Source organism: Leptonychotes weddellii, chromosome 8 (assembly GCF_054177405.1).
Source record: "Leptonychotes weddellii isolate Sample4059 chromosome 8, ASM5417740v2, whole genome shotgun sequence".
Lineage (NCBI taxonomy): Eukaryota > Metazoa > Chordata > Mammalia > Carnivora > Phocidae > Leptonychotes > Leptonychotes weddellii.
In genome coordinates this window covers 8,366,182-8,392,618 of record NC_138376.1, presented here as the reverse complement: position 1 = coordinate 8,392,618, position 26,437 = coordinate 8,366,182, and the positions used below count along the sequence as shown (strand labels likewise).

At 42.6% G+C, this 26,437-nt stretch overlaps 1 protein-coding gene across 1 annotated transcript in view; it reads left to right on the top strand.

The window, feature by feature from the left end:
• CAP2 (cyclase associated actin cytoskeleton regulatory protein 2) overlaps window positions 1-16,891 on the top strand; it is a 96,588-nt gene extending 79,697 nt beyond the window's left edge. Inside the window, exons 7-12 of the mRNA XM_081827625.1 lie at window positions 3,929-4,118; window positions 5,108-5,283; window positions 6,359-6,482; window positions 6,583-6,665; window positions 12,197-12,337; window positions 15,462-16,891. Of these exons, the coding sequence (XP_081683751.1) occupies window positions 3,929-4,118; window positions 5,108-5,283; window positions 6,359-6,482; window positions 6,583-6,665; window positions 12,197-12,337; window positions 15,462-15,545 (798 nt within the window). The 3' untranslated portion in view covers window positions 15,546-16,891. The remainder of the gene's footprint in view (window positions 1-3,928; window positions 4,119-5,107; window positions 5,284-6,358; window positions 6,483-6,582; window positions 6,666-12,196; window positions 12,338-15,461) is intronic.
• The last annotated feature ends 9,546 nt before the right edge of the window (window positions 16,892-26,437 follow it).

Genomic DNA, 26,437 nt, shown 5'->3' with positions numbered 1-26,437 from the left:
CAGGTACTGTTGGTCCAGAGGCTCTTTGCAGCTCTCATTCTCAGCACCTCCAGGCAAGCTTGCCCATGTGGGAGCCATCCTTCTCTATCCCTGCAGTGACCCAGCTCACTGTGTGAACTATATCGTCTTCCTGTGCTCCTTCCTCCTCTGTGCTCAGCTTCCCACAGGGCCTCCATCCCAGTGACAGGAGGATGTAGCGCATCACTCAACAGGTGACAAAGGCTACAGGCCCTGATCTGATCCATTACTTCTCATTCAGTCTAGACAACCTGGTGCGTTATCTCTAAAAGGAAATCACACCAAGAGGCAATGTCCTTGAATCTCCAGTTGCCAGAAGAATCTCAGGTCCCCATCCCAGAAAAACTTGGACACTAGGCAAGGAACCAAGATTTGGGTGCAAATTCCCCATTACTGGAACCAGCAGGTACTCGGGAAAAATTAATAAGAGGCCAGTTTCTAGAACCAAGGGCATAGAGTCACAGCAAACCCGCACCAAGAATGACTTGATGCTGAGATGTGGGTTTCAACACCCAAAGACTTCCTATGTCTCCATAGGATATAGGGGTCCTGGTTCCAGAGTTGGCTGCCGGAGCTCAGTCAGCCACTGGGGCATAGTGGAGATAAAAACTAAGCAAGTTATGACACCCCTCCCCATACTTGCGTCATGTATATTCAAGCCAAAGGCCCAAGAGCAATACACTGCATGTGTTGAGGCAGCCTGTATCTCTGGTCTTTAATTACACTAGTGACTTTTTTTTTTAAATCCTGAATATAATATACAGGATTTCGCTGAAGAAGTCTTTAGAATCAAGCAGATATGTGCTCGAATTCTGTCTCTGCCATTTACTGGCCATTTACTATTGGGTCAGTCTTTCTCATTTCCTGCTTTGTTTTCTGTCAAGGAGAGATTTCAAGACAGTCCTAGTAACATTATTATGAGGACTAAGATGAACCTCAGCACGTAGCCTGGAATGATTCTTCCCAAACTTGTCTGCCTGTTGGAATCACCTCGGGAGCTTCGAACACTACAGACGCCCGTGTCTCACCTCCCCAGAGCACATTTCTGGGACGAGGGCTGGGCTTTCGAATTTCTAACGGATCCCCGAATGATTCTAATGTTCACACAGGTTTAGGAGCACCTGGCATAGAGCCTGTCCTATCCTGAGCATTAAATATCTGTTAAATGAATGGAAACAACCAGCACTTGGCACACACTAGACTTTCCAGAATTCTTAGCTCCCTTCCCTTCCCTGACCATCTTCCCTCTCTTTCTCCTGGGATGCCTGAAGATTAGTGCTGGGCTGTGATTCCAGTGGGTGTGGCTGGCTCGGGAGAATGCAGAAGGTTCTGGTACCGCGTGCTGTGATACCCGGTGGGAGGGGAAAAAGGCAAAGACAGGTTGCACTACAAGGGACAGCCCCCTGAGTCCTGTCAAGGGGATGGCTAACACGTTTGCTTTTGAGGATGCTGTCTGCAGTAAAGCGCTCAACGCTCACTGTTAAGTCCCCTTGGAAACCAGAGCCCAGTTCTGTGCTCTCACTGGGGCTGCTGCAGGAATGAGCCAGAAGCTACAAAGAATCAGTGGAGAGTTTCAGCTGGTCCTGAGTTCTCTTCGTTTTTGGCTTTTATATTCAACTGTTGTTGTAGTAAATCCTTTGTTTGGTGTTCCCGGGTCAGCCATCTGAAGGTATCAAAGTTCCAAAAAGTTAAATGTGGGGCTTATTGGTTTCAGTGTCCCCTAATGGCTCTTGGAAAGAGACTCTGAATTCTGAGAGCAAGGCACCATCCAAATCACTCTAAGATATAGAAGATAGAGATATATCTCCTCTCCTTTCCACAAAATAGGAGGACTAGAGAGCTGCAGTGTTTCAGATGTGAGGGGGGGGGGTCTGGCCTTTTACTCACTGCATAAGTTATGTGCTTATGGGTAAAGTAATATTTGGGGGCTCTCAGCATCTGGAACTGAGCACTGGAACATTGCTTGATGTGCAAAGCTTAGATTATACGCTATTTATGAGTCAGAGCAAATTCTCAAATTTCACCCCAGCAACATAACAGTAAACATTTAAGATACTTAAAAAAAAAAAATCGGCCAGTCTCAGGAATTGGGCAGTGATTCTCCGCTTGACCCAAGGATCCTGATGAAGTTAGGCTGGTCTTCCTTAGGAACAAGAAAACATCACAAATTACAGCTTCAGGAGAGAAGACCTCCAGCCTACTCAATTTTTAAGACATGCATTCTGAATAAGAGAAGAACTTTATTTTTAGAGTAATTCTACACTTAATAAGGATTATATAAGTACTTTGAAAGTAGCATTTTTTTTATTTCAACTGGAAACTACTACAGATTAAAACTTTCCCATATTGACACTTTGGAACACTGAATTGTTCATGACAATTAAGAATATGCTGTCTTCATTAATATTTAGCACTTACATGTTTTACATTTTGTATTTGGTATTGGAAATATATGAGCCTAAGCCACATTTCCATCACTCTCAATTTTTTTAATTTTCCTATTTTTTAAAGATTATTTATTTGAGAGGGAGAGCACAAGCAGGGGGAGGGACAGAGGGAGAGGGAGAGGGAATCTTCAAGCAGACTCCCCGCTGAGTGCAGAGGCTGACGTGGGGCTCGATCTCACGACCCTGAGATCCTGACCTGAACCGAAGGCAGACACTTAACGACTGAGCCACCCAGGCGCTCCAATAAATAAATCTTTAAAAAAAATTTTTTTAAAGTCAGACACTTAACCAACTGAGCCATCCAGGTGCCCCTAATTTTCCTATTTTTTAATTGATCTAACTTATAATTCTTTATCATAGGTATACAGTTCTACTTCAGGTTTTAAAGTAAAATAGTGTAAACCCAAGTTTGTGGCATATGTGTGTTTCTATCCTACTAGTTTAAAGCTCCGGGGGGGTGGGGGGGCTCTCAAAACCTTAAAACAAATTTCCTCTATTGTCTAGCACCTTTTACTGTCATGTAAATTTGTTAGAACTTCATAATGAAAACAATATTTGAATTTCACGGGGCGCCTGGGTGGCTCAGTCGGTTAAGCGTCCCAATCTCTTGGTTTTGGCTCAGGTGGTGATCTCAGGGTCATGGGATCAAGCCCTGTGTCACTGGGCTCCATGCTCATTGGGGAGTCTGCTGGAGATAATCTCCTTCTCCTCCTCCCCCTGCTCATGTTCTCTCTCTCTCTAAAATAAAGTCTTTTAAAAAAATATTTGAATTTCACATAGCAGCAAAAATAAGAGTAAGCATAGATCTTGATCAGAAAGAATTCAGGTTTTAGTGAGTTCACTATCAGCATTAGATGAACGAAGCCATCAGATGGGTCCTGGACCCTGATCACTTTCAGATTTGACGGGCATCCAGGTCATAAAAGGCCCTTGCTTGGAGGTCAGTTTGAGGCATTAAAAAAATGAGTTCCAGAGAAAGAGTTTCCATATCTCTTTCTTGGGCTGCTCCAAAAAGTTTCAAAAACACCTAATAACCACTAATCTCTCTCTCTCATTGGTGGTTGCAATTCCCAGTGGCCCAAAAAGTCAAATCCTCTTATCAGTTGGACTGCATTTTTCTTATGATTCTCAATTGGCCAAGGCCGGTTTGAGTCACGTCCTGAGCTTTGGACATGACCCTGTGAATGTGGCCTTGTTTGCCTCTGAGTTGGCAGCATGAACCCAGTTTCCACCAACAGGGCTGTACAGCTCAGCCATGGTCCACTCCCAAGGTGGATCCCCACCTCGGTCCCAGGCCTCCCAAACAGACCCGTGAGGCACAGGTGTGCCCCCTCAGTGCCCGCTATGAGGGTTGAACCCCACTTCCTCATTGGTAACAGGTTCTGAGTGACGTTAGCAAAATCCCAACTCTTAGTAAAGGCATCAGTCTGAAGGCAACGCTTTCCATCTTCTCTCTCCCACAGGGTCCAGTAGCATCAACTGCATCAGCATTGTCTGTCCTCTCCCCGGGGCCTGGCCTTCTTCCACCCCCTCCTCCTCCCCCTCCCCCCGGGCCACCTCCACTCTTTGAGAATGAAGGCAAAAGAGAGGAGTCCTCCCCTTCACGCTCTGCTCTATTTGCCCAACTTAACCAAGGAGAAGGAATTACGAAAGGTGAGAAAACTGGACCTTGATGCTGTCTCCCTCTGGCTCCAGGCACACAGATCCCCCAGAGCCCACAGTGCGTCATTCCATCCCCATCCCCAACACACGGGGAGCTGCTGTTGGGAAAGCAGAAGCCTGCAATGTTCTTCATCTTGAGGCAGATGGGCTCAGTGGGCTGTTGCGTGGACCAGCAAGAAGAACTCAGAGACTCTGGGTTCTAAGTGGACCACTGCACTGCATCACCACTTAAGCCTCTGATGCTCCAGCACCATCTACAACCAAGGCATTCAGATTGAGTGAAATAAAATGACAAACAATCGTACCTCTGTCCTCAAGCAGTATACAGGCTTGCCAAATAATTATATCACTGAAGTACTTTTGTCCTGACCAAGAACAGTTTTTTCTTTAAATCATGCAACATTTAAAACATACCAGGATGTGCATGCATTCTAAACAATAAGGTTGATGAAAATGCATTTGTGTTTTAGACAGGTAATAGGAGTTATTGTATAGTTGTCCTTGTGCACTGGGCTAGGAGCTAAGAGCCTCAAATTCTAAATTTTTCTCTGGCTCCAACTGGCTGGGCTGTCCCCTTATCTGCAAAGTAAGGGAATGGATTCATAACCCTAAAGTCGATTCCATACTCTGACATATACTCGCTGGGATGCCATGTCCTTGTAAGCTATGCCTGGGGAATGATTTTGCCACGAGAAAAGAAGTAAATCATGTGATCTTTTTTGGCCAGGTGCTTTGCTTTTTGTAGACTTTTTATCCATCATCTTATCTCCTTAAAGAAGAGGTTTCTCCAGCTTAAAAAATGTTTACAGTGCTTCTGATTAACACTAAATTTATAAGGTCTCAGACTCTGCCTATTATTAACCTTGAGAGATTAATTATCAAAATTTCTTGTGCTGTTTACACCACATTGATCTAAGAAGTTAGGGACATTTCCCTTTGCATAAAATACAAAGACACGTGGTTGTGTGTTACCTTCCCAGGGCTCCGGCACGTCACAGATGACCAGAAGACATACAAGAATCCCAGCCTACGGACTCAAGGAGGACAAACTCCATCTCCTACCAAAAGCTACACTCCAGGCCCCAGAGCTCCCCAGTCTCATCCTCCTCAGAAGCATGCTCCTGTGTTCGAGCTGGAAGGAAAGAAATGGAGAATAGTGAGTGAAGCCCTTTAATCTTTATTCCCGACACACTCCAGTGAAAGGCCGTTGCTAAACCGTTGACTAAGGTCGAAGGGTTACTGAGGCTAAACCTTTTACCAAGGTCTTCTGGGTTTCTGAGTGAAGTGACAAAGACACAAGCCGCTGGCTAGAGTAGAAGCCAGGACATTTCTGAATGCTTCCGTCAACTTTTTGTTGTTGTTGTTTTTCACTTACTGCTCGTGCATCGTTTTCCTCAACGTTTTAAAATTATTTTTTTAAACTGTGGTAAAATCACAGCACATAACATTTGCCATCTTCACATCTAAGTGTATGTAATGACCCATGGGCATGAAGTGCATTCACCCTGCTGCGCGGCCATCAGCCCATCCTTCCAGAGAACTCTTCCATCTTGTAAAACTGGAACCCTGTGCCCCTCAGATAACCTCTCCCCGTTCCCCCCGCCCCAGCCCCAGCATCCACCTCTCTACTTGACCACTCTTTCCATAAACTTTTAATCTGTGCCCCATTCTGGTTGTAGGATGTTCTGTCCCACTGACAGAGGCACTAACGTAACCTACCACGCCACCCAGCACTTGCAACCTCTGTGTGAACAGGACAAAGACCCTTCAAATGTGCGTGAAAGTTGGTGCCTCCTGCCAGTCCAGAGCTTCCCCAAAGGTGGAGGACCAAAGTCCCCAGAAAGGTTGTCTTGGGCTGACAGTACACATGGACTTACACCACTGTTGTCCCCAGCCTATTTGCCCAACTTGTATTTGATACCACAGCGTTAAGTCCAGATTCAGGAGACAGACTTAACGGAAAGCTCCCATACCCACCCACCAGCCCAGGTGCCTGATATTTGACTGTTGGCAAATGGACCCTGACCCCCTTCCACGCAGTGGCTCCATCCATTTCCATCATTACAATAATAGAGGAAGACCTGGGGTTTGGTCTGTAAAAAAAGGTGGTTTGGAAAGAACATATTGAAAAGCTGTATTGAATGTTGAACCCCGTCGTAATTTCAGCCTGCGATGGGCTCCATCCACTTGTACATCCTGAGATTCAATATTTGCATGTGTTTCAATTTTAGGAGTACCAAGAGGACAGGAATGACCTGGTGATTTCAGAGACGGAACTGAAACAAGTGGCTTACATTTTCAAATGCAACAAGTCCACTCTACGGATGAAAGGAAAAATCAATTCCATTACGATTGGTACGGCAGAACCGGGGCCCTGTGGTTGCTATGACCAGTTGTTGTGCATAAACATGCTATGTGTGTTTAATGGAGCTTTGCTTTGTTTTGTTTTTCCTAGACAACTGTAAGAAGTTTGGCCTCGTGTTTGACAACGTGGTAGGCATTGTGGAAGTGATCAATTCCAAGGATATTCAAATGCAAGTAAGGGGCCTTTTCTTTCTTTCCTGTCTTTCTTTCCAAAGATTTTATTTATTTACTTGCAAGTGAGTCGGGGGAGGGGCAGGGAGAGAGAATCTTAAGCAGACTCTCTGCTGAGCATGAACCCAATGCAGGGCTCTTTCTCACGACCCTGAGATCACGACCTGAGCCGAAACCAAGAGTCGGACACTCAACTGACTGAGCCACCCAGGTGCCCCCATATAAGTGGCCTTTTCAGCCATGCCGTCTGCCCACTTTGCAGCTTTGCTCAGACCATCCAGCCGCCTGCACGGGGCCAGCCATGTTCACCTGGAGAACTCCTCTTCCCTTTCCTTCAGACACAGCTCTGTCATCACTCCTCTCTTGGATGGTGTTAATTCTTCCTTTTCAATCCTTATAACACATCCTATCTGGCACTGCAATCGCCGTTTACCATGCCTGTTTTCAGGGGCACATAATTAGTCTTTACAGCCCCAGAAACTCGCACAGCACTTACACACAGTAGGACTCCAGTAAATGTTTGGTGAGGTGGTGATTGGGAAGCATCAACTAATGAATGAACACAGATGCTAAGAGATTCTCCCAACCTAACAGCACCATCCCGAAGAGAATTTTCTTTGTTCAGGGAGCATTGGTTCTGAGTAAGGAGGAGGAAGAGTTTCCGAAGTCAGTGAGATAATCAGACCAACAACCTGGAAAGTAGGATTGGAATTGAATTTGCAAACTAGGAAAAAAACATGCACTCCTTTAGTTAATTTTGATTTAACCCAATTGGATTTTACAATATGCCAAAAGCTAAAGGACCTCCTGCCTTTGGCCAGTTACAACTTCCACCTTTGATTACACTCTCTTCATATTTTTTTTTTTAAGATTTCTTTTAAGTAATCTCTATACCTAACGTGGGACTCGAACTCACAACCCCGAGATCCAGAGTCACATGCTCTACCCACTGAGTCAGCCAGGCACTCCTCTCTTCAAATTTTTAATTAACCCCTTATGATCCCATGTTTCCTGATAATGTTTGTTAACACTGGATTCTGGTGGGTTGTTTTTTTTTTTTAATTTTTTTTTTAAAGATTTTATTTATTTATTTGACAGAGAGATAGAGAGCACAAGTAGGCAGAGTGGCAGGCAGAGGGAGAGGGAGAAGCAGGCTTCCCGCGGAGCAGGGAGCCAGACGCGGGGCTCGATCCCAGGACCCTGGATCATGACCTGAGCCGAAGGCAGCTGCTTAACCGACTGAGCCACCCAGGTGCCCCTGGATTCTGGTTTTATAGATCTTTCTCTCCTGTTTTACTGGGCTTTTTCCTACCATCACTTTTAATTAGAGTACATCCGAATGGACATTTTACATTTCACTCACTGCTATTTAAGACGTTGGTTTTGTGTGTGTCCGGTTAATGCAAAGAGCCCTGCACGGGGCACCCGAGCCCTGGGCATGAGCCCCGGCTCCGTCCTCATCCGCAGCGCACACTTGGGCGGTTGGCTTCACCTCTGACTCCGAGGTCCCTGCCCTGAAACGCAAGGTTAGCTGGGGAATTCTAAGTCCTCCATAGCCCAGATTCCAAATATTCTTGCCACATAGGCTCTGTGGGTACGTGTATCTCTTCCACATTCCAGTTCCGTATTTTCTCTGCAGTGCGTCTGTGTAAATCCCTTTCCCCCTCGAATCATTCTGCTTCCACTGCTTCACAAATTCCATTCCTGGATAGAGAACCACATTAGGAGAGAGCAGCCAAGCAACTCCTCCCGGGCAGTTACTAGATTGTTGTCTTCACCGTGTAAACGGGAAACGCGACCAGCCTCGGATCTTACTTTAGGTTCTAAAATGTGAGTCATAGCATAGAGCACGCACTCGATCGTTCCTTTGCCAGATGTTTACTGAGCACGTCTGATATGCCCGGTACTGTTCCCAGCTCTGCAAATATCAGTAAGCAAACGAGACAAAAATCCTTGCCCTCATGAAGCTTGTATTCTGTAATACCACCTTCCAATTTAGCATTTCTGACAGCCACATTTCTCCATTTATTTTATTTTATTTTTTTAAAGATTTTTTTTATTTATTTATTTTGAGAGAGAGAATGTGAGACAGAGAGCATGAGAGGGAGGAGGGTCAGAGGGAGAAGCAGACTCCCTGCCGAGCAGGGAGCCCGATGCGGGACTCGATCCCGGGACTCCAGGATCATGACCTGAGCTGAAGGCAGTCGCTTAACCAACTGAGCCACCCAGGCGCCCCACATTTCTCCATTTATTGAATAATGTTGCCTCTCCCAGAGTATTGTGCATGAAAATTTTAAGGAAGTCACTCATCATCAGAAGTCCAATTCCTCAAGGAGAAATATGGCTCATATAAACCTAATAATGAGGCCACAATTTCTGAAGAACTCTTTTTGGATAGTGGAAGTTCCTACATAAAGATCCAGGCTTTCTCCCTCTTCACATTATTTTTAACCAACCCCCCCACCCAAAGTCACGGAAATAATATTCTATGACTGAGGTGAGAACACCTATTTAGCCAGGTGAAAAATATCCTGGAAATAATCTAATCTAATATACCCCCTCTTACGGTTAGAGAGTTTATTCCAAGCTTCCTTTTATTCTTACAGAAATGGGATTGGGTAGCACTGATGAAACCATCTATAAGGAGTTAGCATTTTTTTATTTTTTTATTTTTTATTTTTTTTAAGATTTTATTTATTTGAGAGAGAGAATGAGAGACAGAGAGCACGAGAGGGAAGAGGGTCAGAGGGAGAAGCAGACCCCCCGCTGAGCAGGGAGCCCGATGTGGGACTCGATCCCGGGACTCCAGGATCATGACCTGAGCCGAAGGCAGTCGCTTAACCAACTGAGCCACCCAGGTGCCCAGGAGTAAGCATTTTTTTTAAGATTTATTTATTTATTTGAGAGAGTGAGGGAGAGAATGAGTGCATGCAGGAGCAGGGGGAAGGGCAGAGAGAGAAGGAAGGAGAAAATCTCAAGCAGACTCCCTGCTGAGCTTAGAGCCCAATGGCTTGATCTCAAGATCCTGAGATCATGACCTGAGCTGAAATAAAGAGCTAGACGCTTAACCGACTGAGCCACCCAGGTGCCCTAGGAGTTAGCATTTTTCAATAAAAATACATCATGTTCAAAATTAAAAACCAGTTGAATTAAGTATAAAACATGAAGCTATAGAAAATGGGAAGAAAACAGTTTTAAATATTCATCAAATTTCTGGAGGGAGACATAATTCTAAATTGAGAAGTAATAGAAATTATCCAAAAAGATATGTCTACTTAAAAATTTTAAACTTCTGAATTTTACACAAAAATAGTTACCATGTAACCATTTTTAAAAGTGATTTAGAAAGAAGGGCGCCTGGCTGGCTCAGTCAGTGGAGTGTGCAACTCTTGATCTCAGGGTTGTGGGTTCGAGCCCCACACTGGGTGTAGAGATTACTTAAAAATAAAATCTAAAAAAATTTTTTCTAAAAGATTTATTTATTTATTTATTTGACACAGAGAGAGAGGGAGCACAAGCAGGGGGAAGTGCAGAGGGAGAGGGAGAAGCAGGCTCCCCGCTGAGCAGGGAGCCCAGGACCCTGGGATCATGACCTGAGCCAAGAAGGCAGACGCTTGACTGACTGAGCCACCCAGGCGCCCCTAAAAAAACTTTTTATAGAGAAACAAATTTATGAAAAACCTAACTAATCCAGAAATGCATTAAATGCTAGAGCACTGGCTTGGTCAGGATCACACATCACCTGTCACTGAGTAGAGGAGATACTCTTTGGCCCAGTTCTCTTGATAAGAAACCATCTCTGTTCTCAGCGCGGTCCCAGACCACCAGGGGAAAAGAGCACGTAGACAATCGAGTCTAATGCAGCGTTGACCAAAACGCTGTGGAAAAGGACCCATTCTTACCATATCAAGGCAATGTTTTTTGTTTGTTTGTTTGTTTTTAAAGATTTTATTTATTTAGTTGAGAGAGAGAGAGAAACAGCATGAGAGGGGATAGGGTCAGAGGGAGAAGCAGGCTCCCCACTGAGCCGGGAGCCTGATGTGGGACTCGATCCCAGGACTCCAGGATCATGACCTGAGCCGAAGGCAGTCGCTTAACCAACTGAGCCACCCAGGCGCCCATTTAAGGTCTACTGTTGCTTTTTCAGACTTTTAGATATGTGGCGTATTGAAGCGTTTTTAATATAGCATAGCAATATATAAATATAAGTAAACTGTATTAGTGTCATGCGCTTGCCTCACATGTCCCCATTCTGCCTCACAAACAAATCACCGAGGATCCACTGACAGTTTACCCTTTCTCCCGTCTTGCCTCACTCCCTGTACCGTCCTGGGCAGCGTGTAGATGTTCTTCATCACTCTAAGATAAACAAATCTAGAAATTACCAAAACATTACTGCTGACACGTTCTTGAAATATAGATATATGTATTATTACTATTGTAGGGTATTTATGGCAAAGCCTTGTGCTTACCTGACCTTGAACTACCTCTGCTTTTTTTTTTCTTTCTTTTTTTTTTTTTTTTGGCACTGGGGCTCATTTCTAACTCAGTGTCCAGCTTCTATGGAGAGAGGAGAAAACAGAGAAGTGTGGTGACCTGGCTAGACTCCCCCTAAGGAATTCTTTACATCGTCTGCACCATCAACGGGAGTTGCCCCTTGGGTTTGCAATCCAGCCTTTTCTTCAGGGTGAAAGAGGAGATGTCTTTATCATTTCAATTACCATTACAAGAAGGAAAATCATAGAGTTGTAATATGGTCATTGGGGGAACAGTCTGCCCCTATAGAGATTTGGGGGCTAGGGAGAATGTCTGAAACCTGTTAAAAGAGAAATTTGAAACTGAGCAGAATTTTTATAGCACTTAGATATTTGTAAACAATATAAAGAATCACCTCCTCTGTGTATGGTCCTATTCATGCAGTGAGTAGCCTGAACCAAGTCCCCACTCTTGGCTCCTGGAATTAATACATTTCAAAATACCTAGACACTCATTGTCTTACTCAAGCTTCCCATTCAGCCAGTGAGATTGTTATCTAGCAAAAGATTTATGTGAAAAGAATTGTAGTGTTTCTTATTTAGGTGCAAGAAAAAATCTACTCAATTACAGAATAATGTATTTACTCTGAAATGACAATATTAGCATTTGTTTTAACCCAAGATTCACAGACTTGTCAGAACTAAAATTTTAAGCAAATAAAAGCAAATGCGTCTTGTTACTTTTATCCGTGAAATCAAATCTATGTTTCAAATCCACTAGAGGGTTGTGAGACTTTTTCTGAACACTTAGTTGCTGTTTTCACATTAATCCCTTTATTTGGTCTCAGGAAAAGAGACCCTGAGGCTTGAGAATCCCTTTGTGTGGTCCTTTCATTCTGTCCCCAAATGACACCCACCGGTTCAGCCTGCAGACGTTGTTGCTAACCAGCCTGATCCAGCTCTTCCTAAAGCTGGGGGAAGCCCATGGATGGGGCTTTATTCGAGGACATCGTCATTTTTATTTATGTGGGTGCCAGGCTGTTCTCTTGTCTATTTCAGGTAATGGGGAAAGTGCCAACAATTTCCATTAATAAGACAGAAGGCTGTCACATATACCTCAGTGAAGATGCGCTGGACTGCGAGATCGTGAGTGCCAAATCGTCTGAAATGAATGTCCTTGTTCCTCAGGATGGTGATTATGTAAGTACCTTTTATTTATTTTTTTTTTTTAAGATTTTATTTATTTATTCATGAGAGACAGAGAGAGAGAGAGAGAGAGAAGCAGGCTCCCAAGGAGCAGGGAGCCCGATGCGGGACTCGATCCCAGGACCCTGGGATCATGACCTGAGCCGAAGGCAGACGCTTAACCATCTGAGCCACCCAGGCGCCCTATGTAAGTACCTTTTAAAAGCCGGTGAAGAATTTTTCTTGAGCCTGCCTTCGTAACATTCGACGAGACTGGTTCATTAACTCCCAACCTAGGAGCTTCGTTTGCGGAATAATCCACAGGCAGGAGAGGAATTCAGAGAGTTGCTTTGCGTCTTGCTCCTCCTCTGTTGGTTTCTCGGCTGTGCGCATTCCTCGAAGGGTGATTCTCTGGGCCGTTTACTAATAATTTACCTTCAGGGGCTAGCTTTTATCAAACAGTGCCTCATGCATCTGAGTTCATGGTATTTAGGGCTAAATATTGTCCTTTGCTGTGGTGGAGGCAAGCAGAAAGGAGGGAGAAATGCTTTGGGGGGGAAAGTGGGAGGCGGGGGTGGGGGTGACACTAAGTGGACCTGTTTCTGTAGGTATACTTCTGTCAGGGGTTCTCAAACTCAGCGGGAGGATCTGCCCAGAAGCTCCATGAAAATGCCAGCTCCCAGAGCCTGTGCCTGGAGGTTGGATTCGGGAGGCTTCGGGCGGGGTCTGGGGAATCTGTATTTTAATGGGCGTCTCGGGTGATGTCGTCAGCTCATCCAGCCCTTCCGAGACACCCAAAGTGATTCAGCCACCATTTGTTTTCTATGCCTCCTCTCCCCCAACAAAGCAGCTTTTTTTTTTTTTAAGATTGTATTTATTTGACAGAGAGAGACAGGAGGAGAGGGAACACAAGCAGGGGGAGGGGCAGAGGGAGAAGCAGGCTTCCTGTGGAGCAGGGAGCCTGATGCAGGGCTCGATGCCAGGACCCTGGGATCGTGACCAGAGCCAAAGGCAGACGCTTAACAACTGAGCCACCCAGGCGCCCCAACAAAGCAGCTTCTAAGAGAAGCATGCAGATATCCTCACACATTGCAAAAGAAGTCCAAAGGAATACATTTTCTGCATCGCGCCTTGTGGCAGACTTGCAGCTCTAGCTCTTTGAAAGCAAGTTGCTGCTTCCTACTCGTTGTCGCTTCTTGGAAGTACAGATAAATCCAGAGATGATTCCCTCTGATTCTAACTGTGCAAGGGAACAGTGAACCAGGGGAGGATGGGAGAAGAAGTAACCTCGAAGGCGCCCCATTAGCCTGTGGGCCAGTCACCAGCCCCGTCCTTAGGCAGACAGCAACCGTGCTCGAATGTTCTCCTCTCGCCGGTCAGTAAGTTCTTCAGCACCGCCCAGCCACGTGCTACAGAATGCAGCCTAGAATCCTTCATGTAAGGCTGAAAAACAAAAGTCTGCCAGCACCGGACTGCTAGCTGTTTGGCTAGCCTAACCCCGAGCTTGAGAAGAGCCCTCTCGCGTACTCTACCTAAAGCTACTGAGGAGCTAAAGCTGATACAGAACACCTTCCAGCCGGAGAGCCAAAAATTAGGGGGGTCCCTGGCCTTTGCAGCTGGTCCAGCAGAAGGCTCATCTGCATGGGAGCTGGATCTGCTAAGAAAAGCAGTGGGTCTGGATCAGCGTTCCAGACTAATTCGGCTAGCATCCCTGGGCGTGGTCCCAGGCATCTGTACTTGTCAAAGCTTCTCAGGTGATTCCACTGTGGAGCCAAGCTTGAGATCCACTGACCTAAGGCATGAGTATAGGTCAGAACCCAAGCTTTTGTGCTGAAGGAGCCTTCCCCCTATCGGCAGGTTATCTTGTGCCCTCATTCCATGGTCCTCTTAGTACATTTTCTAGTGAGCGGTAGTAGGGAGCAGGCAAAGGTCCTGCCATGGACATTGTAATCTGGGATCGGATGGTGGGGATGATTCATCCTGAAGGAAGTCCATTACCCAGAGAAGAATGTCATCATGTGACTATCACTTCACTCCCCCAAAAAAAGATGTGGAACGGCTATATATAGTACGGTTAACTATCAAAGAGATACCTTCACTCTGGAGCATTCTCTACCTGGCCTGGTACTTGAGAGCAAGCACCAAGCCTTGTTTACTTCCAGAAGAGGCAGGTGGATCCCACATCTAAGAAGATATGTACTCGTGTGTGGGTTCCACTGAAAGATGGTATCTCATTGATGGAGGAGCGGGGCACCGGCTTATCAGACACTTGGCGCTCCAGCCGTGCTTTGTGCACACAACGTCCCGGGAGGGCACAGAAGCCAGGGCCAAAGCGGACTGCCTCTCCCCTTCCTTGTCGAGCCTTTTCTGAAATGACTGCAGAATCACTTTCTGGGGAAAAGGAGAGATTCCAAACTACTTTTATTTTGGCTCCGTCCCCCTGCCCTCCCCCTCCTCCGACAACCCCCCCTTCCCTGTATGGTGCACGCACGTGTATCTCCCAATGGGAGGAGTAGGTGACAGGATGCAAAGTAACACATTGATATATGACCCAAAGTACATCTTCGTAGCTCATCAAAGAGTATACAGAGAACGCCGGGGCCAAGCCTTTCTACTCGGTGTGACTAGGGATCCGCAGCCTCAGTGCCCCCTCGGAACTTGTTGGAAATGCAGATCATCATTCTCTTCCCCAGATCTACGGAATCAGAACCTGCATTTTAACAGGCTCCCCGGGTGATCCTGTGCAAGTTTGCATGTGGTGGTGAGTGGGTAGAGAGGCTGTCTGGCTTGAAGTCTGGCTGCCCTCCTTACAGCAATACCATCTTCAGCCATCTGTTCGACCTCTCAGACCTGCGTCCTATAGATGGCATCTCAAGAACACCCAGCTCCTAGGGCTGTAGACTAACGGAGTCCACATATATCTAGTACTTAGAAGACTGCCTGGTTCTTAGTAGGTTCTAGTTTTAATGATGATGCTAGCAGATAGTTACAGAGCCTACACACAATTATGCAGGTCTCCACGGGACCCAGAAGACCTCTCCACAACACAGGTTTGGGTTCCATAAAATGTCTTTCTCTGCCATGACACTGATCAGCCTTCCATCTGTTTAAGTAACTTTGTTCTTCTGCATTTTTCCAGAGAGAATTTCCTGTTCCAGAACAGTTCAAGACAGCCTGGGATGGATCCAAGTTGGTCACTGAACCTGCAGAAATTATGGGCTAACCTCCAGAGAGACCAAACCCCCTGACCTGAATCCATCAAAAAAAAAAAAAAAAAAAGCAGCATTAAACACCTAGAAGTGGCAGTAACATGTACGGCTTTAGTTTTGGCCTTCAACAATTCTGTGTTCTAGAAACAGCATCATTTCTGGCATGCCTTCGTGGACATTTTGAAGTATTTAACGTGTCTTCATGATTTGCCTTTGTGTGTGATTTGAGTTCCACCTGATGACTTGTGAGCATTACACATTTAAAGGGGGGTAAAAATAGTATTCTGTTCCCCTAATATCATTAACACGATAGCTGATAGGTAAAAATACTGCATGATTCAATTTGACACTTATGTTTAATTGCTAGTTGGAAAATAAAACCTCTGAGAATCTAAGATGTACATTTTTACCTTTAGGCAATTTCTATGTGATGTAGTAGTAGTTATGCTCTGAAAAATCTAACTTTTTTTTTCCCCATTTTTACCAAATGTTCACATTTATCAGCACGGATACATTGTCAGCATGAATACATATTTCAGCCAATTTTTTACAAAACATAAGAAAATTCCATCCTGAGGACGATATCCAGTTACTTGGTCCTTAGAAGACTTGTATTCTTTACAGTCACTAAAAACTACAAGTAGATTCTAATGATTTACCTTAAAACATTCTTCTGCCATGTCACATGGAAAACTTTTACTTCTCTACAGAAAGATTTTTATGCCAAAAGATTGGTGGGAGGAAGCAGATGTATGTAGTACCTCGCAATTTTGCTTGAAGATCAAGCTCAATTTTTTGTTTCCCAATTTTGAACCTGCTGAATATCAGATGCGTTGTAAATTATGTCATTAATGTTGTACTATAGACTTTTCTTTCTCACTTGCCAGACTTCTAACCAGTCTCCAAAAAAAAAAAAAATGAACATTAAAAAGCCATAGCTGTAATACTTCTTCCAAAACCTGAAGGATTGTTTGTTGGTTTGACTTGCTGCTCCTATTTTGTAGTATTGAAGAGTACATGCTTTTTCAACATAAGAGAAACTATGATACTCCTTTGTATCTTTTCAGTACACAGTGCTGAACAATCTGCAACTTCTTGGATCACATATAATGCATTCTAGTATAATGCTTGCAGACCCAATACAAGCATACATATCGTGCCTACTATAGCCTTTGGAATACGTCATTTCTGTTTTTTAAATATCTTCTATATCCATATAGTATTCAAATTACTAATGCTCATGTACCAAGGTTTTGCTATAAAAGTTTTGTTCATATGAATAATGTGGCTTTAGTAAATATCTTTTTTTTCAACTGTAAACTTATTCTGAAATAAAGTAAAATTCTAATTGTTTAAATACTGTGATGAATTCTGGTTGTTAAAATTATTTTTTTCTGCTTTGATTTGCCCCTCGGTCATATATCAGATATGTTACATTCAGGAAAGACAGCTGAGTCCTCCTGGTTGGTTTGGAGAATGTATCCAGCATGCCATCAGCTTCCCAGAAGAATAGCTTCTTCAAGACAGATATCAGATAAAGCCATCTGCAGTTGGTATGACTGTCAGTCAGAAAATTCTAGAATCCAGTTGCATAATTCAAGTCCTCTTCACTGAGAAAACCCCTTCATAGATCTTCATTAATGTAAATATCCCAGAAAATAAATTTAGTTGTTAATAGGATACGATAATACATACACTATGTATTTACATGTATAATATAAATAAAAATAATTTTTATAATAAATTTGTAAATAAACTTCTGGAAGAAAAAATTGTAAGTGGGAAGAAAAGACTCTAAAAAGGACATGCTACATACCCATTAAATAGTAATAATTTTATACTGAAAAAGTTCACTCAAAATTCTTAGACTCTGTCGACTGGCCTTGGGCTTGCACCAGATTTTCAAAATGCTTCACCACAGATACTGAAAATCTGGACTTGAGGTTCAATTATTTTATCAGCTCTGGGTCCTTAAGTCACCTACTGGTTTTATGAATTTGTTGAAAAAGCGGGGAAAAAAAACCAACTTTGGCAATGTATAGGGAAATGATTACCCAGACAATGCTGCATTTGCAATATGCTGTCCTTCTTGCACATTATGAAATTCCAAAGTTACCAATGCTATGACCTAAAAAATATTGTCAAAGGGGTAAGAAATCCATATGAGCAGAATTGCATGTCATGTACATTCACTAAACATCAAAACAAAACTGTCAGAACACTGAGTGCCAAGGGTCTCCTGTATCTTTCTGCTTTGCAGTGTTACAAAGTATCACTTTGTAGGATCGAATGATAAAATAATCCAGAATCTGTTGTTTTGAAAACCCTTTCCTTGATAATACAGCTTCCACTAAATAATCTGTTACCGATAGTTTTCCTTTGACAACAAGATGTCTTAAAATGAAGGATGTGTACTAACCACTTACCTACAGAAATTCTTTCTAGAACTGATAGGAAATATATACAGTTTTATTCATCTATTTTTTCGTTCATTGAAAATGTTTACTTCAACTACTTAAAGTCTAGATGAGTTTATCTAAAGAATCCCTTCATTTTATTTATTTTTTTTTTTAAGATTTTATTTATTTATTTAAGACAGAGAATGAGAGAGAGAGAGCACATGAGAGGGGGGAGGGTCAGAGGGAGAAGCAGGCTCCCTGCCGAGCAGGGAGCCCGATGCAGGACTCGATCCCGGGACTCCAGGATCATGACCTGAGCCGAAAGCAGTCGCTCAACCAACTGAGCCACCCAGGCGCCCAAGAATCCCTTCATTTTAAAGACAGAGCTGAAGTCTAGTGATATTAGCAACTTGCATAAAGCAACCAATTAGAGGTAAAGCAAGGACTAGAACACACACACACACCACCCCTGTTTGTAACTACTGTAATTGTAGTAGAATGTTTCTGAAACTCTCAAAGGACATAAATCCAGTGGCTTTCTGTCATTCCTCATCCACTGAGATTGTGGACACTGTCGTTTCCCTGTTAAACTCTATCTGATCTTGTGATACACACTAAACTTCTCTGGCTCCTCTCCCTTCTTTTTCTCCCCCCTGTCAAATGCTCATTCGTCTCCCTTAACTTCATCTATCACTCTTACGTAGATGACTGCCAGATCCACATCCCCAGCCTGAATCCATCTCCCTGAAGTCTTAACTCCCACTTGCCCAGAGAGTATTTCTACCTGCCTGTCCCACTTGCATTCCACATATCAAAAATGAATACACATTTGCCATAGATATCCGTATTTTCCTCATCTGCCTTCCTAGCTGCAGTCAATTGTCATCATAGATCTACAACCAGACATTTCCTTTGATGGGAACCGCTGAAAGAGAACCAGATCTGGAAGGAACCATGGTTTAGTCTTAAACATGTTTAATTCAGGATATCTTTGTGACATTTAGTTGGAAATGAAGAGTACGCAGTTGGACATGGGTCTTTTCCATTGCCTCTGATGTGAAATCTTTAGGAAGCATTTCTAAGTTTCATATTCCAAGAATGACTTTCATTAAACATGTTCATTTCAAAACAATTATTTTTAAACCATTGGCACTTTCTGTACCATTTCAGATACAGATACAACTTAAGGGCTTTAATTGTTTCAACTGAGACAACTTGATTTAATAGCATTCACAGACTTCTTTGGCTAGTTTAGCCACAGCAATGTTTCTGTATATGATGCAGCTTATATCTGTGCTGCAAGTGAAAAGTAACCCAGCTCAAATTAACCAGTGATAATCCATCCAGATTTCTCCAAATGGTTTTAGTTCTTCTACTGTTGGTTTAGTGCCTTGGCAGAGAATATGCAACTAACAAAGGGTAGCATTTGCCTATCAGTAGAGAATTACTTTCATGTTTCCCTCTAGTACAATCTATCACTTTATATTTAAAAAATGATTTTTGCCCAGGGGCGTCTGGGAAGCTCAGTCGGTTGAGCATTCTACTCTTGGTTTCAGCTCAGGTCATGATCACGCGGTGGTGGGACCAAGCTCCACATTGGGCTCTGCGCTCAGTGCTGGAGCCGGCTTTGGATGCTCTCTTCCTCTCGCTCCCCATTTGCCAATATGGCAAAGATTTTTTTCATTCAAATTCATTTAATTTCACGGGCTATCAATAATTCAACTTGGAAACGCATCAGAAGGTGTGCATTTAAAAGGTATTTTTTTTGTTATTTTTTAATAATAACCGTATGGCCTCATTTCTTCAACTCCTAAGTCATAAACTTATCATGGAAAACCTTCCCATGAATGTAACAGTTTTGCAGATTTATTTGGGAAAGTGAGATTTGTTTGGGAACTTTTTCCCCACCCCTGCTCATTGTCCCTGTGGGGTATAGTCATGTTTACACATAATGAATGGTACACATCTCCTAGCAGGGTTGAGCCAATGACACATGTCCCCCAGCAGCCTGCCCTGCAGGGAGCCAATATTATGACACCCCCTGCTTCAGGCATTCTTCTTCAGTTTAAAAGCCATGGAGGAAAAATCCCAGTTACGCAGGTGCAGCCTGCTAGTTCCAGGGAAGTGACTGCCTTCTGCAATCAAGTACGATAAAATCTATGATCCTTTATGGACATTTAGAGACACAGTCCTGTAGCATTACTGAAAGACGTACAGAGATCTAGAGAAATATTTTATAAGAGCCATGTATATGTACTTTCAGGAAAAGGACCTAAATTTATGGCAAGATGGTATTTATAGGAGTTGTAAGTTACATGTATTCTCCATATCCTAGGATAGAGAAAAGTTGGATGGAATAACCAGGAATTTTCCTCCACTATTACGGATCTTACTTCTTTAGCTCTGACTGCAATGATAAATTGAAACAGAAATTTTTATATTTATCGAATTGAAGCAAAGCATAATTAATTGTATAAGTCTATTGAAAAAAAATTGTATTTAAAAACCTGTTATCCATATTATCTGTCCACATTCACTAAATAAGTGGTCAAAACTTCCCTATATATACTCAATCACTGCTGATATGCCAGTATCTGAAGAAGAAAGAAGGAATATTTTAATGTAAGCCCATTCAGTGGATGGGGAACTGAGGGAGTGATGTCCCATCATTAACAACTAAAATCTAGTTCTCTAGAGAGTCATCAAAATGTTCTCTCATTTGTTAGCATCTAAAATAACTACACCAGCAATATGGTCTACATTCTGCATGCTGCTTCCACCAAATGGCTATACAACTATTTTATCAAATTAAATTAATTCCGTACTCTAGAGTTTTCAGAAATAAGTCTCTCTTCAACATCTCACCAGATAGGCATATTTCCAATAGGGCTTATCTTCCAAGGAAGAAAAAGCTCATGTTTCATTAACTCTTCAAGATAGTAAAGTAGGTCTTACACTAATTAGAAGGAACTTTGGCATGGAAGTCAGATCTGGTTTCCATTTGGGATCGGCTACTAAACTGAGGCATGCCCATTTGACAAATGCTGGTGACACCTTTAATGACATGTCATTCTTTTAAACTGAGATCAAGTGTTAACATTTTTTTCAGACATGATTAAATACACAACGAAACTGCCTATGACGGAGTCCCTAGCTGCCCACCAGAATCTATTCTTTCATTAGTAAACTACATTTCCCAGCCTCCTTTGCAGTCCAATGGTCATGTGATTAGGTTCTCCTTGAAGGAATGTGAGTAATGTAAATCCCACTTCAGGACTCTGTTTTTTTTTTTAAGACAGCATGTTTTCTCCATGTTACCCTTCCCTTCCACCAGTCAGATCCTGGGCACAGCAACCAGCATCAATAATGCAGATTACAATATACTCTGAATATGCAAAAATAACAAGTTAGAAAGTTGTGTCCCTGAGTCACAATATGGAATTCAGCCACTCACCTACCCAAACCTGTTTCAGATACTTAAATGAGAAATAAATTTCAGCCCAAGTATCCACTGAAAGATGAATGGATAAAGAAGATGTGGTATATATACACAATGGAATATTAATCAGCCATAAAAAAGAATGAACTCTTGCCATTTGCAACAACATGGATGGATCTAGAGGGTATAATGCTAAACGAAATAAGTCAGTCAGAGAAAGATAAATACCATATGATTTTATTCACATGTGGAATTTAAGAAACAAAACAAACAAGCAAACAGAGACAAACCAAAAAACAGACTCTTAACTATAGAGAACAAACTGATGTTACCTGAGGGGAGGTAGGTGGGGGGGGAATGGGTGAAACAGGTGATGGGGATTAAGGAGTGCACTTAACCATGATGAGCACTGAGTAATGCATAGAAGTGTTGAATCACTAATCCTGTTCACCTGAAACTAATATAACACTGTATGTTAACTATACTGGAATTAAAATTTTAAGTATATATACAAATATATATATGGTGAATTAAGGAATAAAATAATTCTTGCCAATCATTTAAAAAAAGAAATGTTTATATTGTGCTTAACTATTATTTTTATTTATCACAAAAGTTTGCCTACCAAAACTAATATGCCACCTAATGAACCCTTTGATTTACTGGTTCAATCACCAGGAATATCTTCAAATAATTTGGAAAGATGTGCACATTAAGTAAAGTGAGCATATATCAGAAAAACAGATTGTAAGAAAAAAAATTTTTTTTTAAGATTTTATTTATTTATTTGAGAGAGAGAATGAGAGAGAGAGCACATGAGAGGGGGGAGGGTCAGAGGGAGAAGCAGACTCCCCGCCAAGCAGGGAGCCTGATGCGGGACTCGATCCAGGGACTCCAGGATCATGACCTGAGCCGAAGGCAGTCGCTCAACCAACTGAGCCACCCAGGCGCCCCGACTGTAAGAACATTTTTATTAAATGTTATAAAATAAGTCACAGAGATGAAAAGCACAGCTCAGGGAATACAGTCAATAGTATTGTAATAAGGTTGTTTGGTGACAAATAGTGACTACATCCATTACAGAAGCACTGAGCAATGTACAGAAGTGCTGAATCATTATGTTGTACACCTGAAACTAATATAATACTGTATGTTAATTATACTTCAGGTAAAAAAATTAAATAACAAAACAAAGGTTACCCAAAGAATCTTTTGACAGCCCAGCTAAAACAATGTAAAATCAGTTTTAAATTTTTAAAAAATAAAATAAAATGTATGTTCATTAAAAGAACTATGTTTTGTTTCTATAGAGAGGTATATAAATAGAAATCGTTTAGTATAGTGGTTAAAACATGGATAATTTTATCACAGGCTGCATGATTTGGGAAAAAAATCACTTAACTTCTCTGTACTTCGGTTTGTTCATCCTTAATACAGAGATGATGATAACAGTATTTACTCACCAGATTGTTATGAGGATTAAATTAATATTTATGTAGCACATAATAAAGGTTATATAAGTATTAGTTAATATTATCATCATTATAGCATCGAGAAAAATACGGAAAGATACCAAAATGGCAACAATGGCTATCTCTGGAGTATGGGGTTGGAGGGAAGGACCTTTTCTCTTTCTATTCTTCTTTATTGTTTGAATTTTTCATAATAAGCATAATATGCATTTGATTAAATTCCCATAATTCTGTTATTAAAGACTCAATAATTTTTTTTAAGATTTTATTTTTAAGTAATCTCTACACCTACACCTAACATGGGGCTTGAACTCACGACCCTGAGATGAAGAGTCACATGGTCCACTGACTGAGCCAGCCAGGAGCCCCTGAACACCCAATAATTTTTAAAACACATTCAAAAGATAATTACCTTTTGCTTTATCAATTGCTTTTTCTCTGCTACGCATTACAGGTTTCTGTTTCAAAGAGCACACGTGAAGAAAATGTGTGATAATCAACATGAAAAAATATAATCCAAAGGAAAAATCAAATAGTTTTAAGTGCTTTTTTGAAAAAAGGGGTAAAAGCTATTTAGCCAGCACAATTGCTTAGAATCTAGTGATTTCAATTCAGCAAATTAAACATTTTTTTAAACACTTCTATGTGATTGGTACTGAGGATACAAGGGGCAAATGTCACAGTCCCTACCTTGAGGAAAAATATTCTTTAAGAAAAATTTAAATTTTCTTTTTAATTGCTAAAAAAATTATTAAAAAATAAATGCATGCTTTCCAAAACAGGAGAAAACAAAAAAAAAGTCATATGCTGAAGTACAGAAAATAAGAGAGATAGAATAGAGCAAGACAAAACCTAAGACCAAAGATATTACAGAAATAGGCATAAATGTGATACATTATAGCACAAGAATACAGAAACTCGATTCAACAAATATACACACAGTTTTTAAAAGCCACATCTAAAACAAAGAATCTCAGGGCACCTGGGTGACTCAGTCGGTTAAGTATCTGCCTTCAGCTCAGGTCATGGCCCCAGGGTCCTGGGATTGAGCCCCGCATTGGGCTCCCTGCTTGGCGGGGAGTCTGTCTCCCTCTGTCCCTTCCCCTGCTCATGCTCTCTCTCTCATGGCCTCTCAAATAAATAAAATCTTTAAAAAAAATTTTTTTAATTTAAAAAAGCATCTCAAAATGTGAGAACTAAAAGGATGTGTAAAGGGAAATTAAATGAATGCAAACAAGAAAGCAGGAGTCACAATACTAACCCTTTATAATAAAATTCAAAGTAAATATATTAAGCAAAAGTTAAAGGTTACTTTATAATGATGGACAGAATTGACACTGAAAATACAACTCTCAGGGGCACCTGGGTGCCTGTCAGTTAATTAAGCGCCTGACACTTGACTCTTGATTTCAGCTCAGGTCGTGATCTCAGGGTCGTGAGATCGAGCCCCAACGCAGGGTTCCCCATTGAGCGGGGAGTCTGCTTGTGGATTCTCTCTCCCTTTTCCTCTGCCCCTCCCCCCAGCCCCCTAAAAATAAATCTTACAAAAAAAAAAAAAAGAAAATACAACTCTCAGAAGTCTTTCTGTGGTTGTATTAGTTTTCTATTGCTGCATAGCACATTACCTCAGACTGAACCACTGTCCCACAGATTCTGCAGTCAGAAGTCTGACCATGTCATGGTAAGGGCTCCGGTCAGAGTCTAACAAAACTGAAATCACATTAAGATGCCGTAGAGGGCGCCTGGGTGGCTCAGTTGTTAAGCGTCTGCCTTTGGCTCAGGTCATGATCCCAGGGTCCTGGGATCGAGTCCCACAGCAGGTTCCCTCCTCGGCGGGAAGCCTGCTCTCCCTCTCGACTCCCGCTGCTTGTGTTCCTGGCTCTTGCTATCTCTGTCTCTGTCAAATAAATAAATAAAATCTTTAAAAAAAAAAAAATGCCGTAGAGCTGTATTCTCATCTAGAGCTCATCCAAGGCTTGAGGTCCTCTTCTAAGCTCATTCAGATTATTAGCAGGATTCCATTCCTTGAAGTTGTAGGACTGAAGTCTCTGTGCCCTTGCTGGACATTGGCTGGGGATCCCTCTTAGCTTCTAGGAGCCGCCCTCAAGTCCTTGCCCCGGGGCCCCTTCCATAGGCAGTTCCAACAGGGCTGTTTCCCTCTCCACATCTCTCAACAGCTTCCATCTCTGACCTTTAAACTCTCTTTTAAAGGGCTCACCTAATTTGGTCAGGCCCACTCAGGCTGATCTACCTTTTGATTAATTGAAACTTGACTGATTAGGTACGTTAATAATATCTGCAAAATCCCTTCACCCAACCATGGGAATAACAGCTCATCATATTCACAGATCTCTCTCAACTCAAGGGGAGAAATTACACCCAGTATGTACACCAGGGGGCAGGGGTTTGGGAAACATTCTTAGAGTTCTGCCTGCCACAGTGTGGAACTGTTTTTCATGAAAATGTGTTCAGCAGTAACTGTTAAAAATGCAAAAAGATGAGTTTTTTAAAAATATAAAAGTAGTGGGCTCTAATATGTATTTCTGTCTTGGACAGATTGAACAGGCAAAATAACTATGACTCAGATATAAAAAAAATCTAAACTATATTATTAATGAGATTGATTTAAAAGATCTTTAGAACTCTAAAAATAGAGGAAATACTTGTTTTTCCAATCTTGTGGACTTAAGCCTTTATTAGGGTAAAATGAAAATTTAAGAGCCTAAAAAGTAAATATTATATGGGCCATAGTATTTGAGGGCAAGGTAGTAAAGCTAAAATGCCAAAGAAAAGATTTAGCAAGGTAGTCTAATCACTGAAAAAGTTTAATCTAAATAATTCTTGAATCAAAGAAGAAAGCAATACTGCAATAACAAATTAGTGACAACAGGAGCACTGCATATGGAAGAGGGGAAAGATGGCGGAGGAGTAGGGGACCCTATTTCAACTGGTCCCCGGAATTGAGCTGGATATCTACCAGACCACTCTGAGCACCCACGAAATCAGCCTGAGATGTAAGAAGATCTGGATCTCTACAAGCAGAATATCGCAGGCGGTTGGTTTTGAGGTACGAAGCAGAGAGCCGTGATCCTGAGGGCAGATATCGGAGGATAAACGGCGGCGGGAGGGAGCCTGGATGTGGGGATCCTACACCGCTGGTGAGTGACAGCCTCGCACGCCGATGGGCACAGACTCGCAGACTGGTAGCGTCGGGAAAGGACTTTAGGGCAGCCCCCAGGGTGGAAAACCAGACAGGCGGGGTCGCACGCACGGAAACCACAGGCCCCCTGGACAGAAACCAGAGCGACGGGGTCGCACCTGCGAACTGCAGCCCCGGGGGCGGGAACCCAGAGCTGCGGGGTCTCGCACGCCGCGAACTGGGAGCGGCTGGCGGTTTTAGAAGCACAAAGGGCAGAGACAAGCCCCGACCTGGAGGCAGGACTGGGGGCGCTGCGGAGGAGCGCACAACCCAGGCCGCTGCAGTTTATAGCAGCACGGACAGAAACGGAGACGGTGTGGCCTGGAGGGCTCACTGAAGAACAGACTGTGGTCTGTCTGCTCTGAGGCAGAGGGTTGGAAAGGGTCTCTTCTGCTCT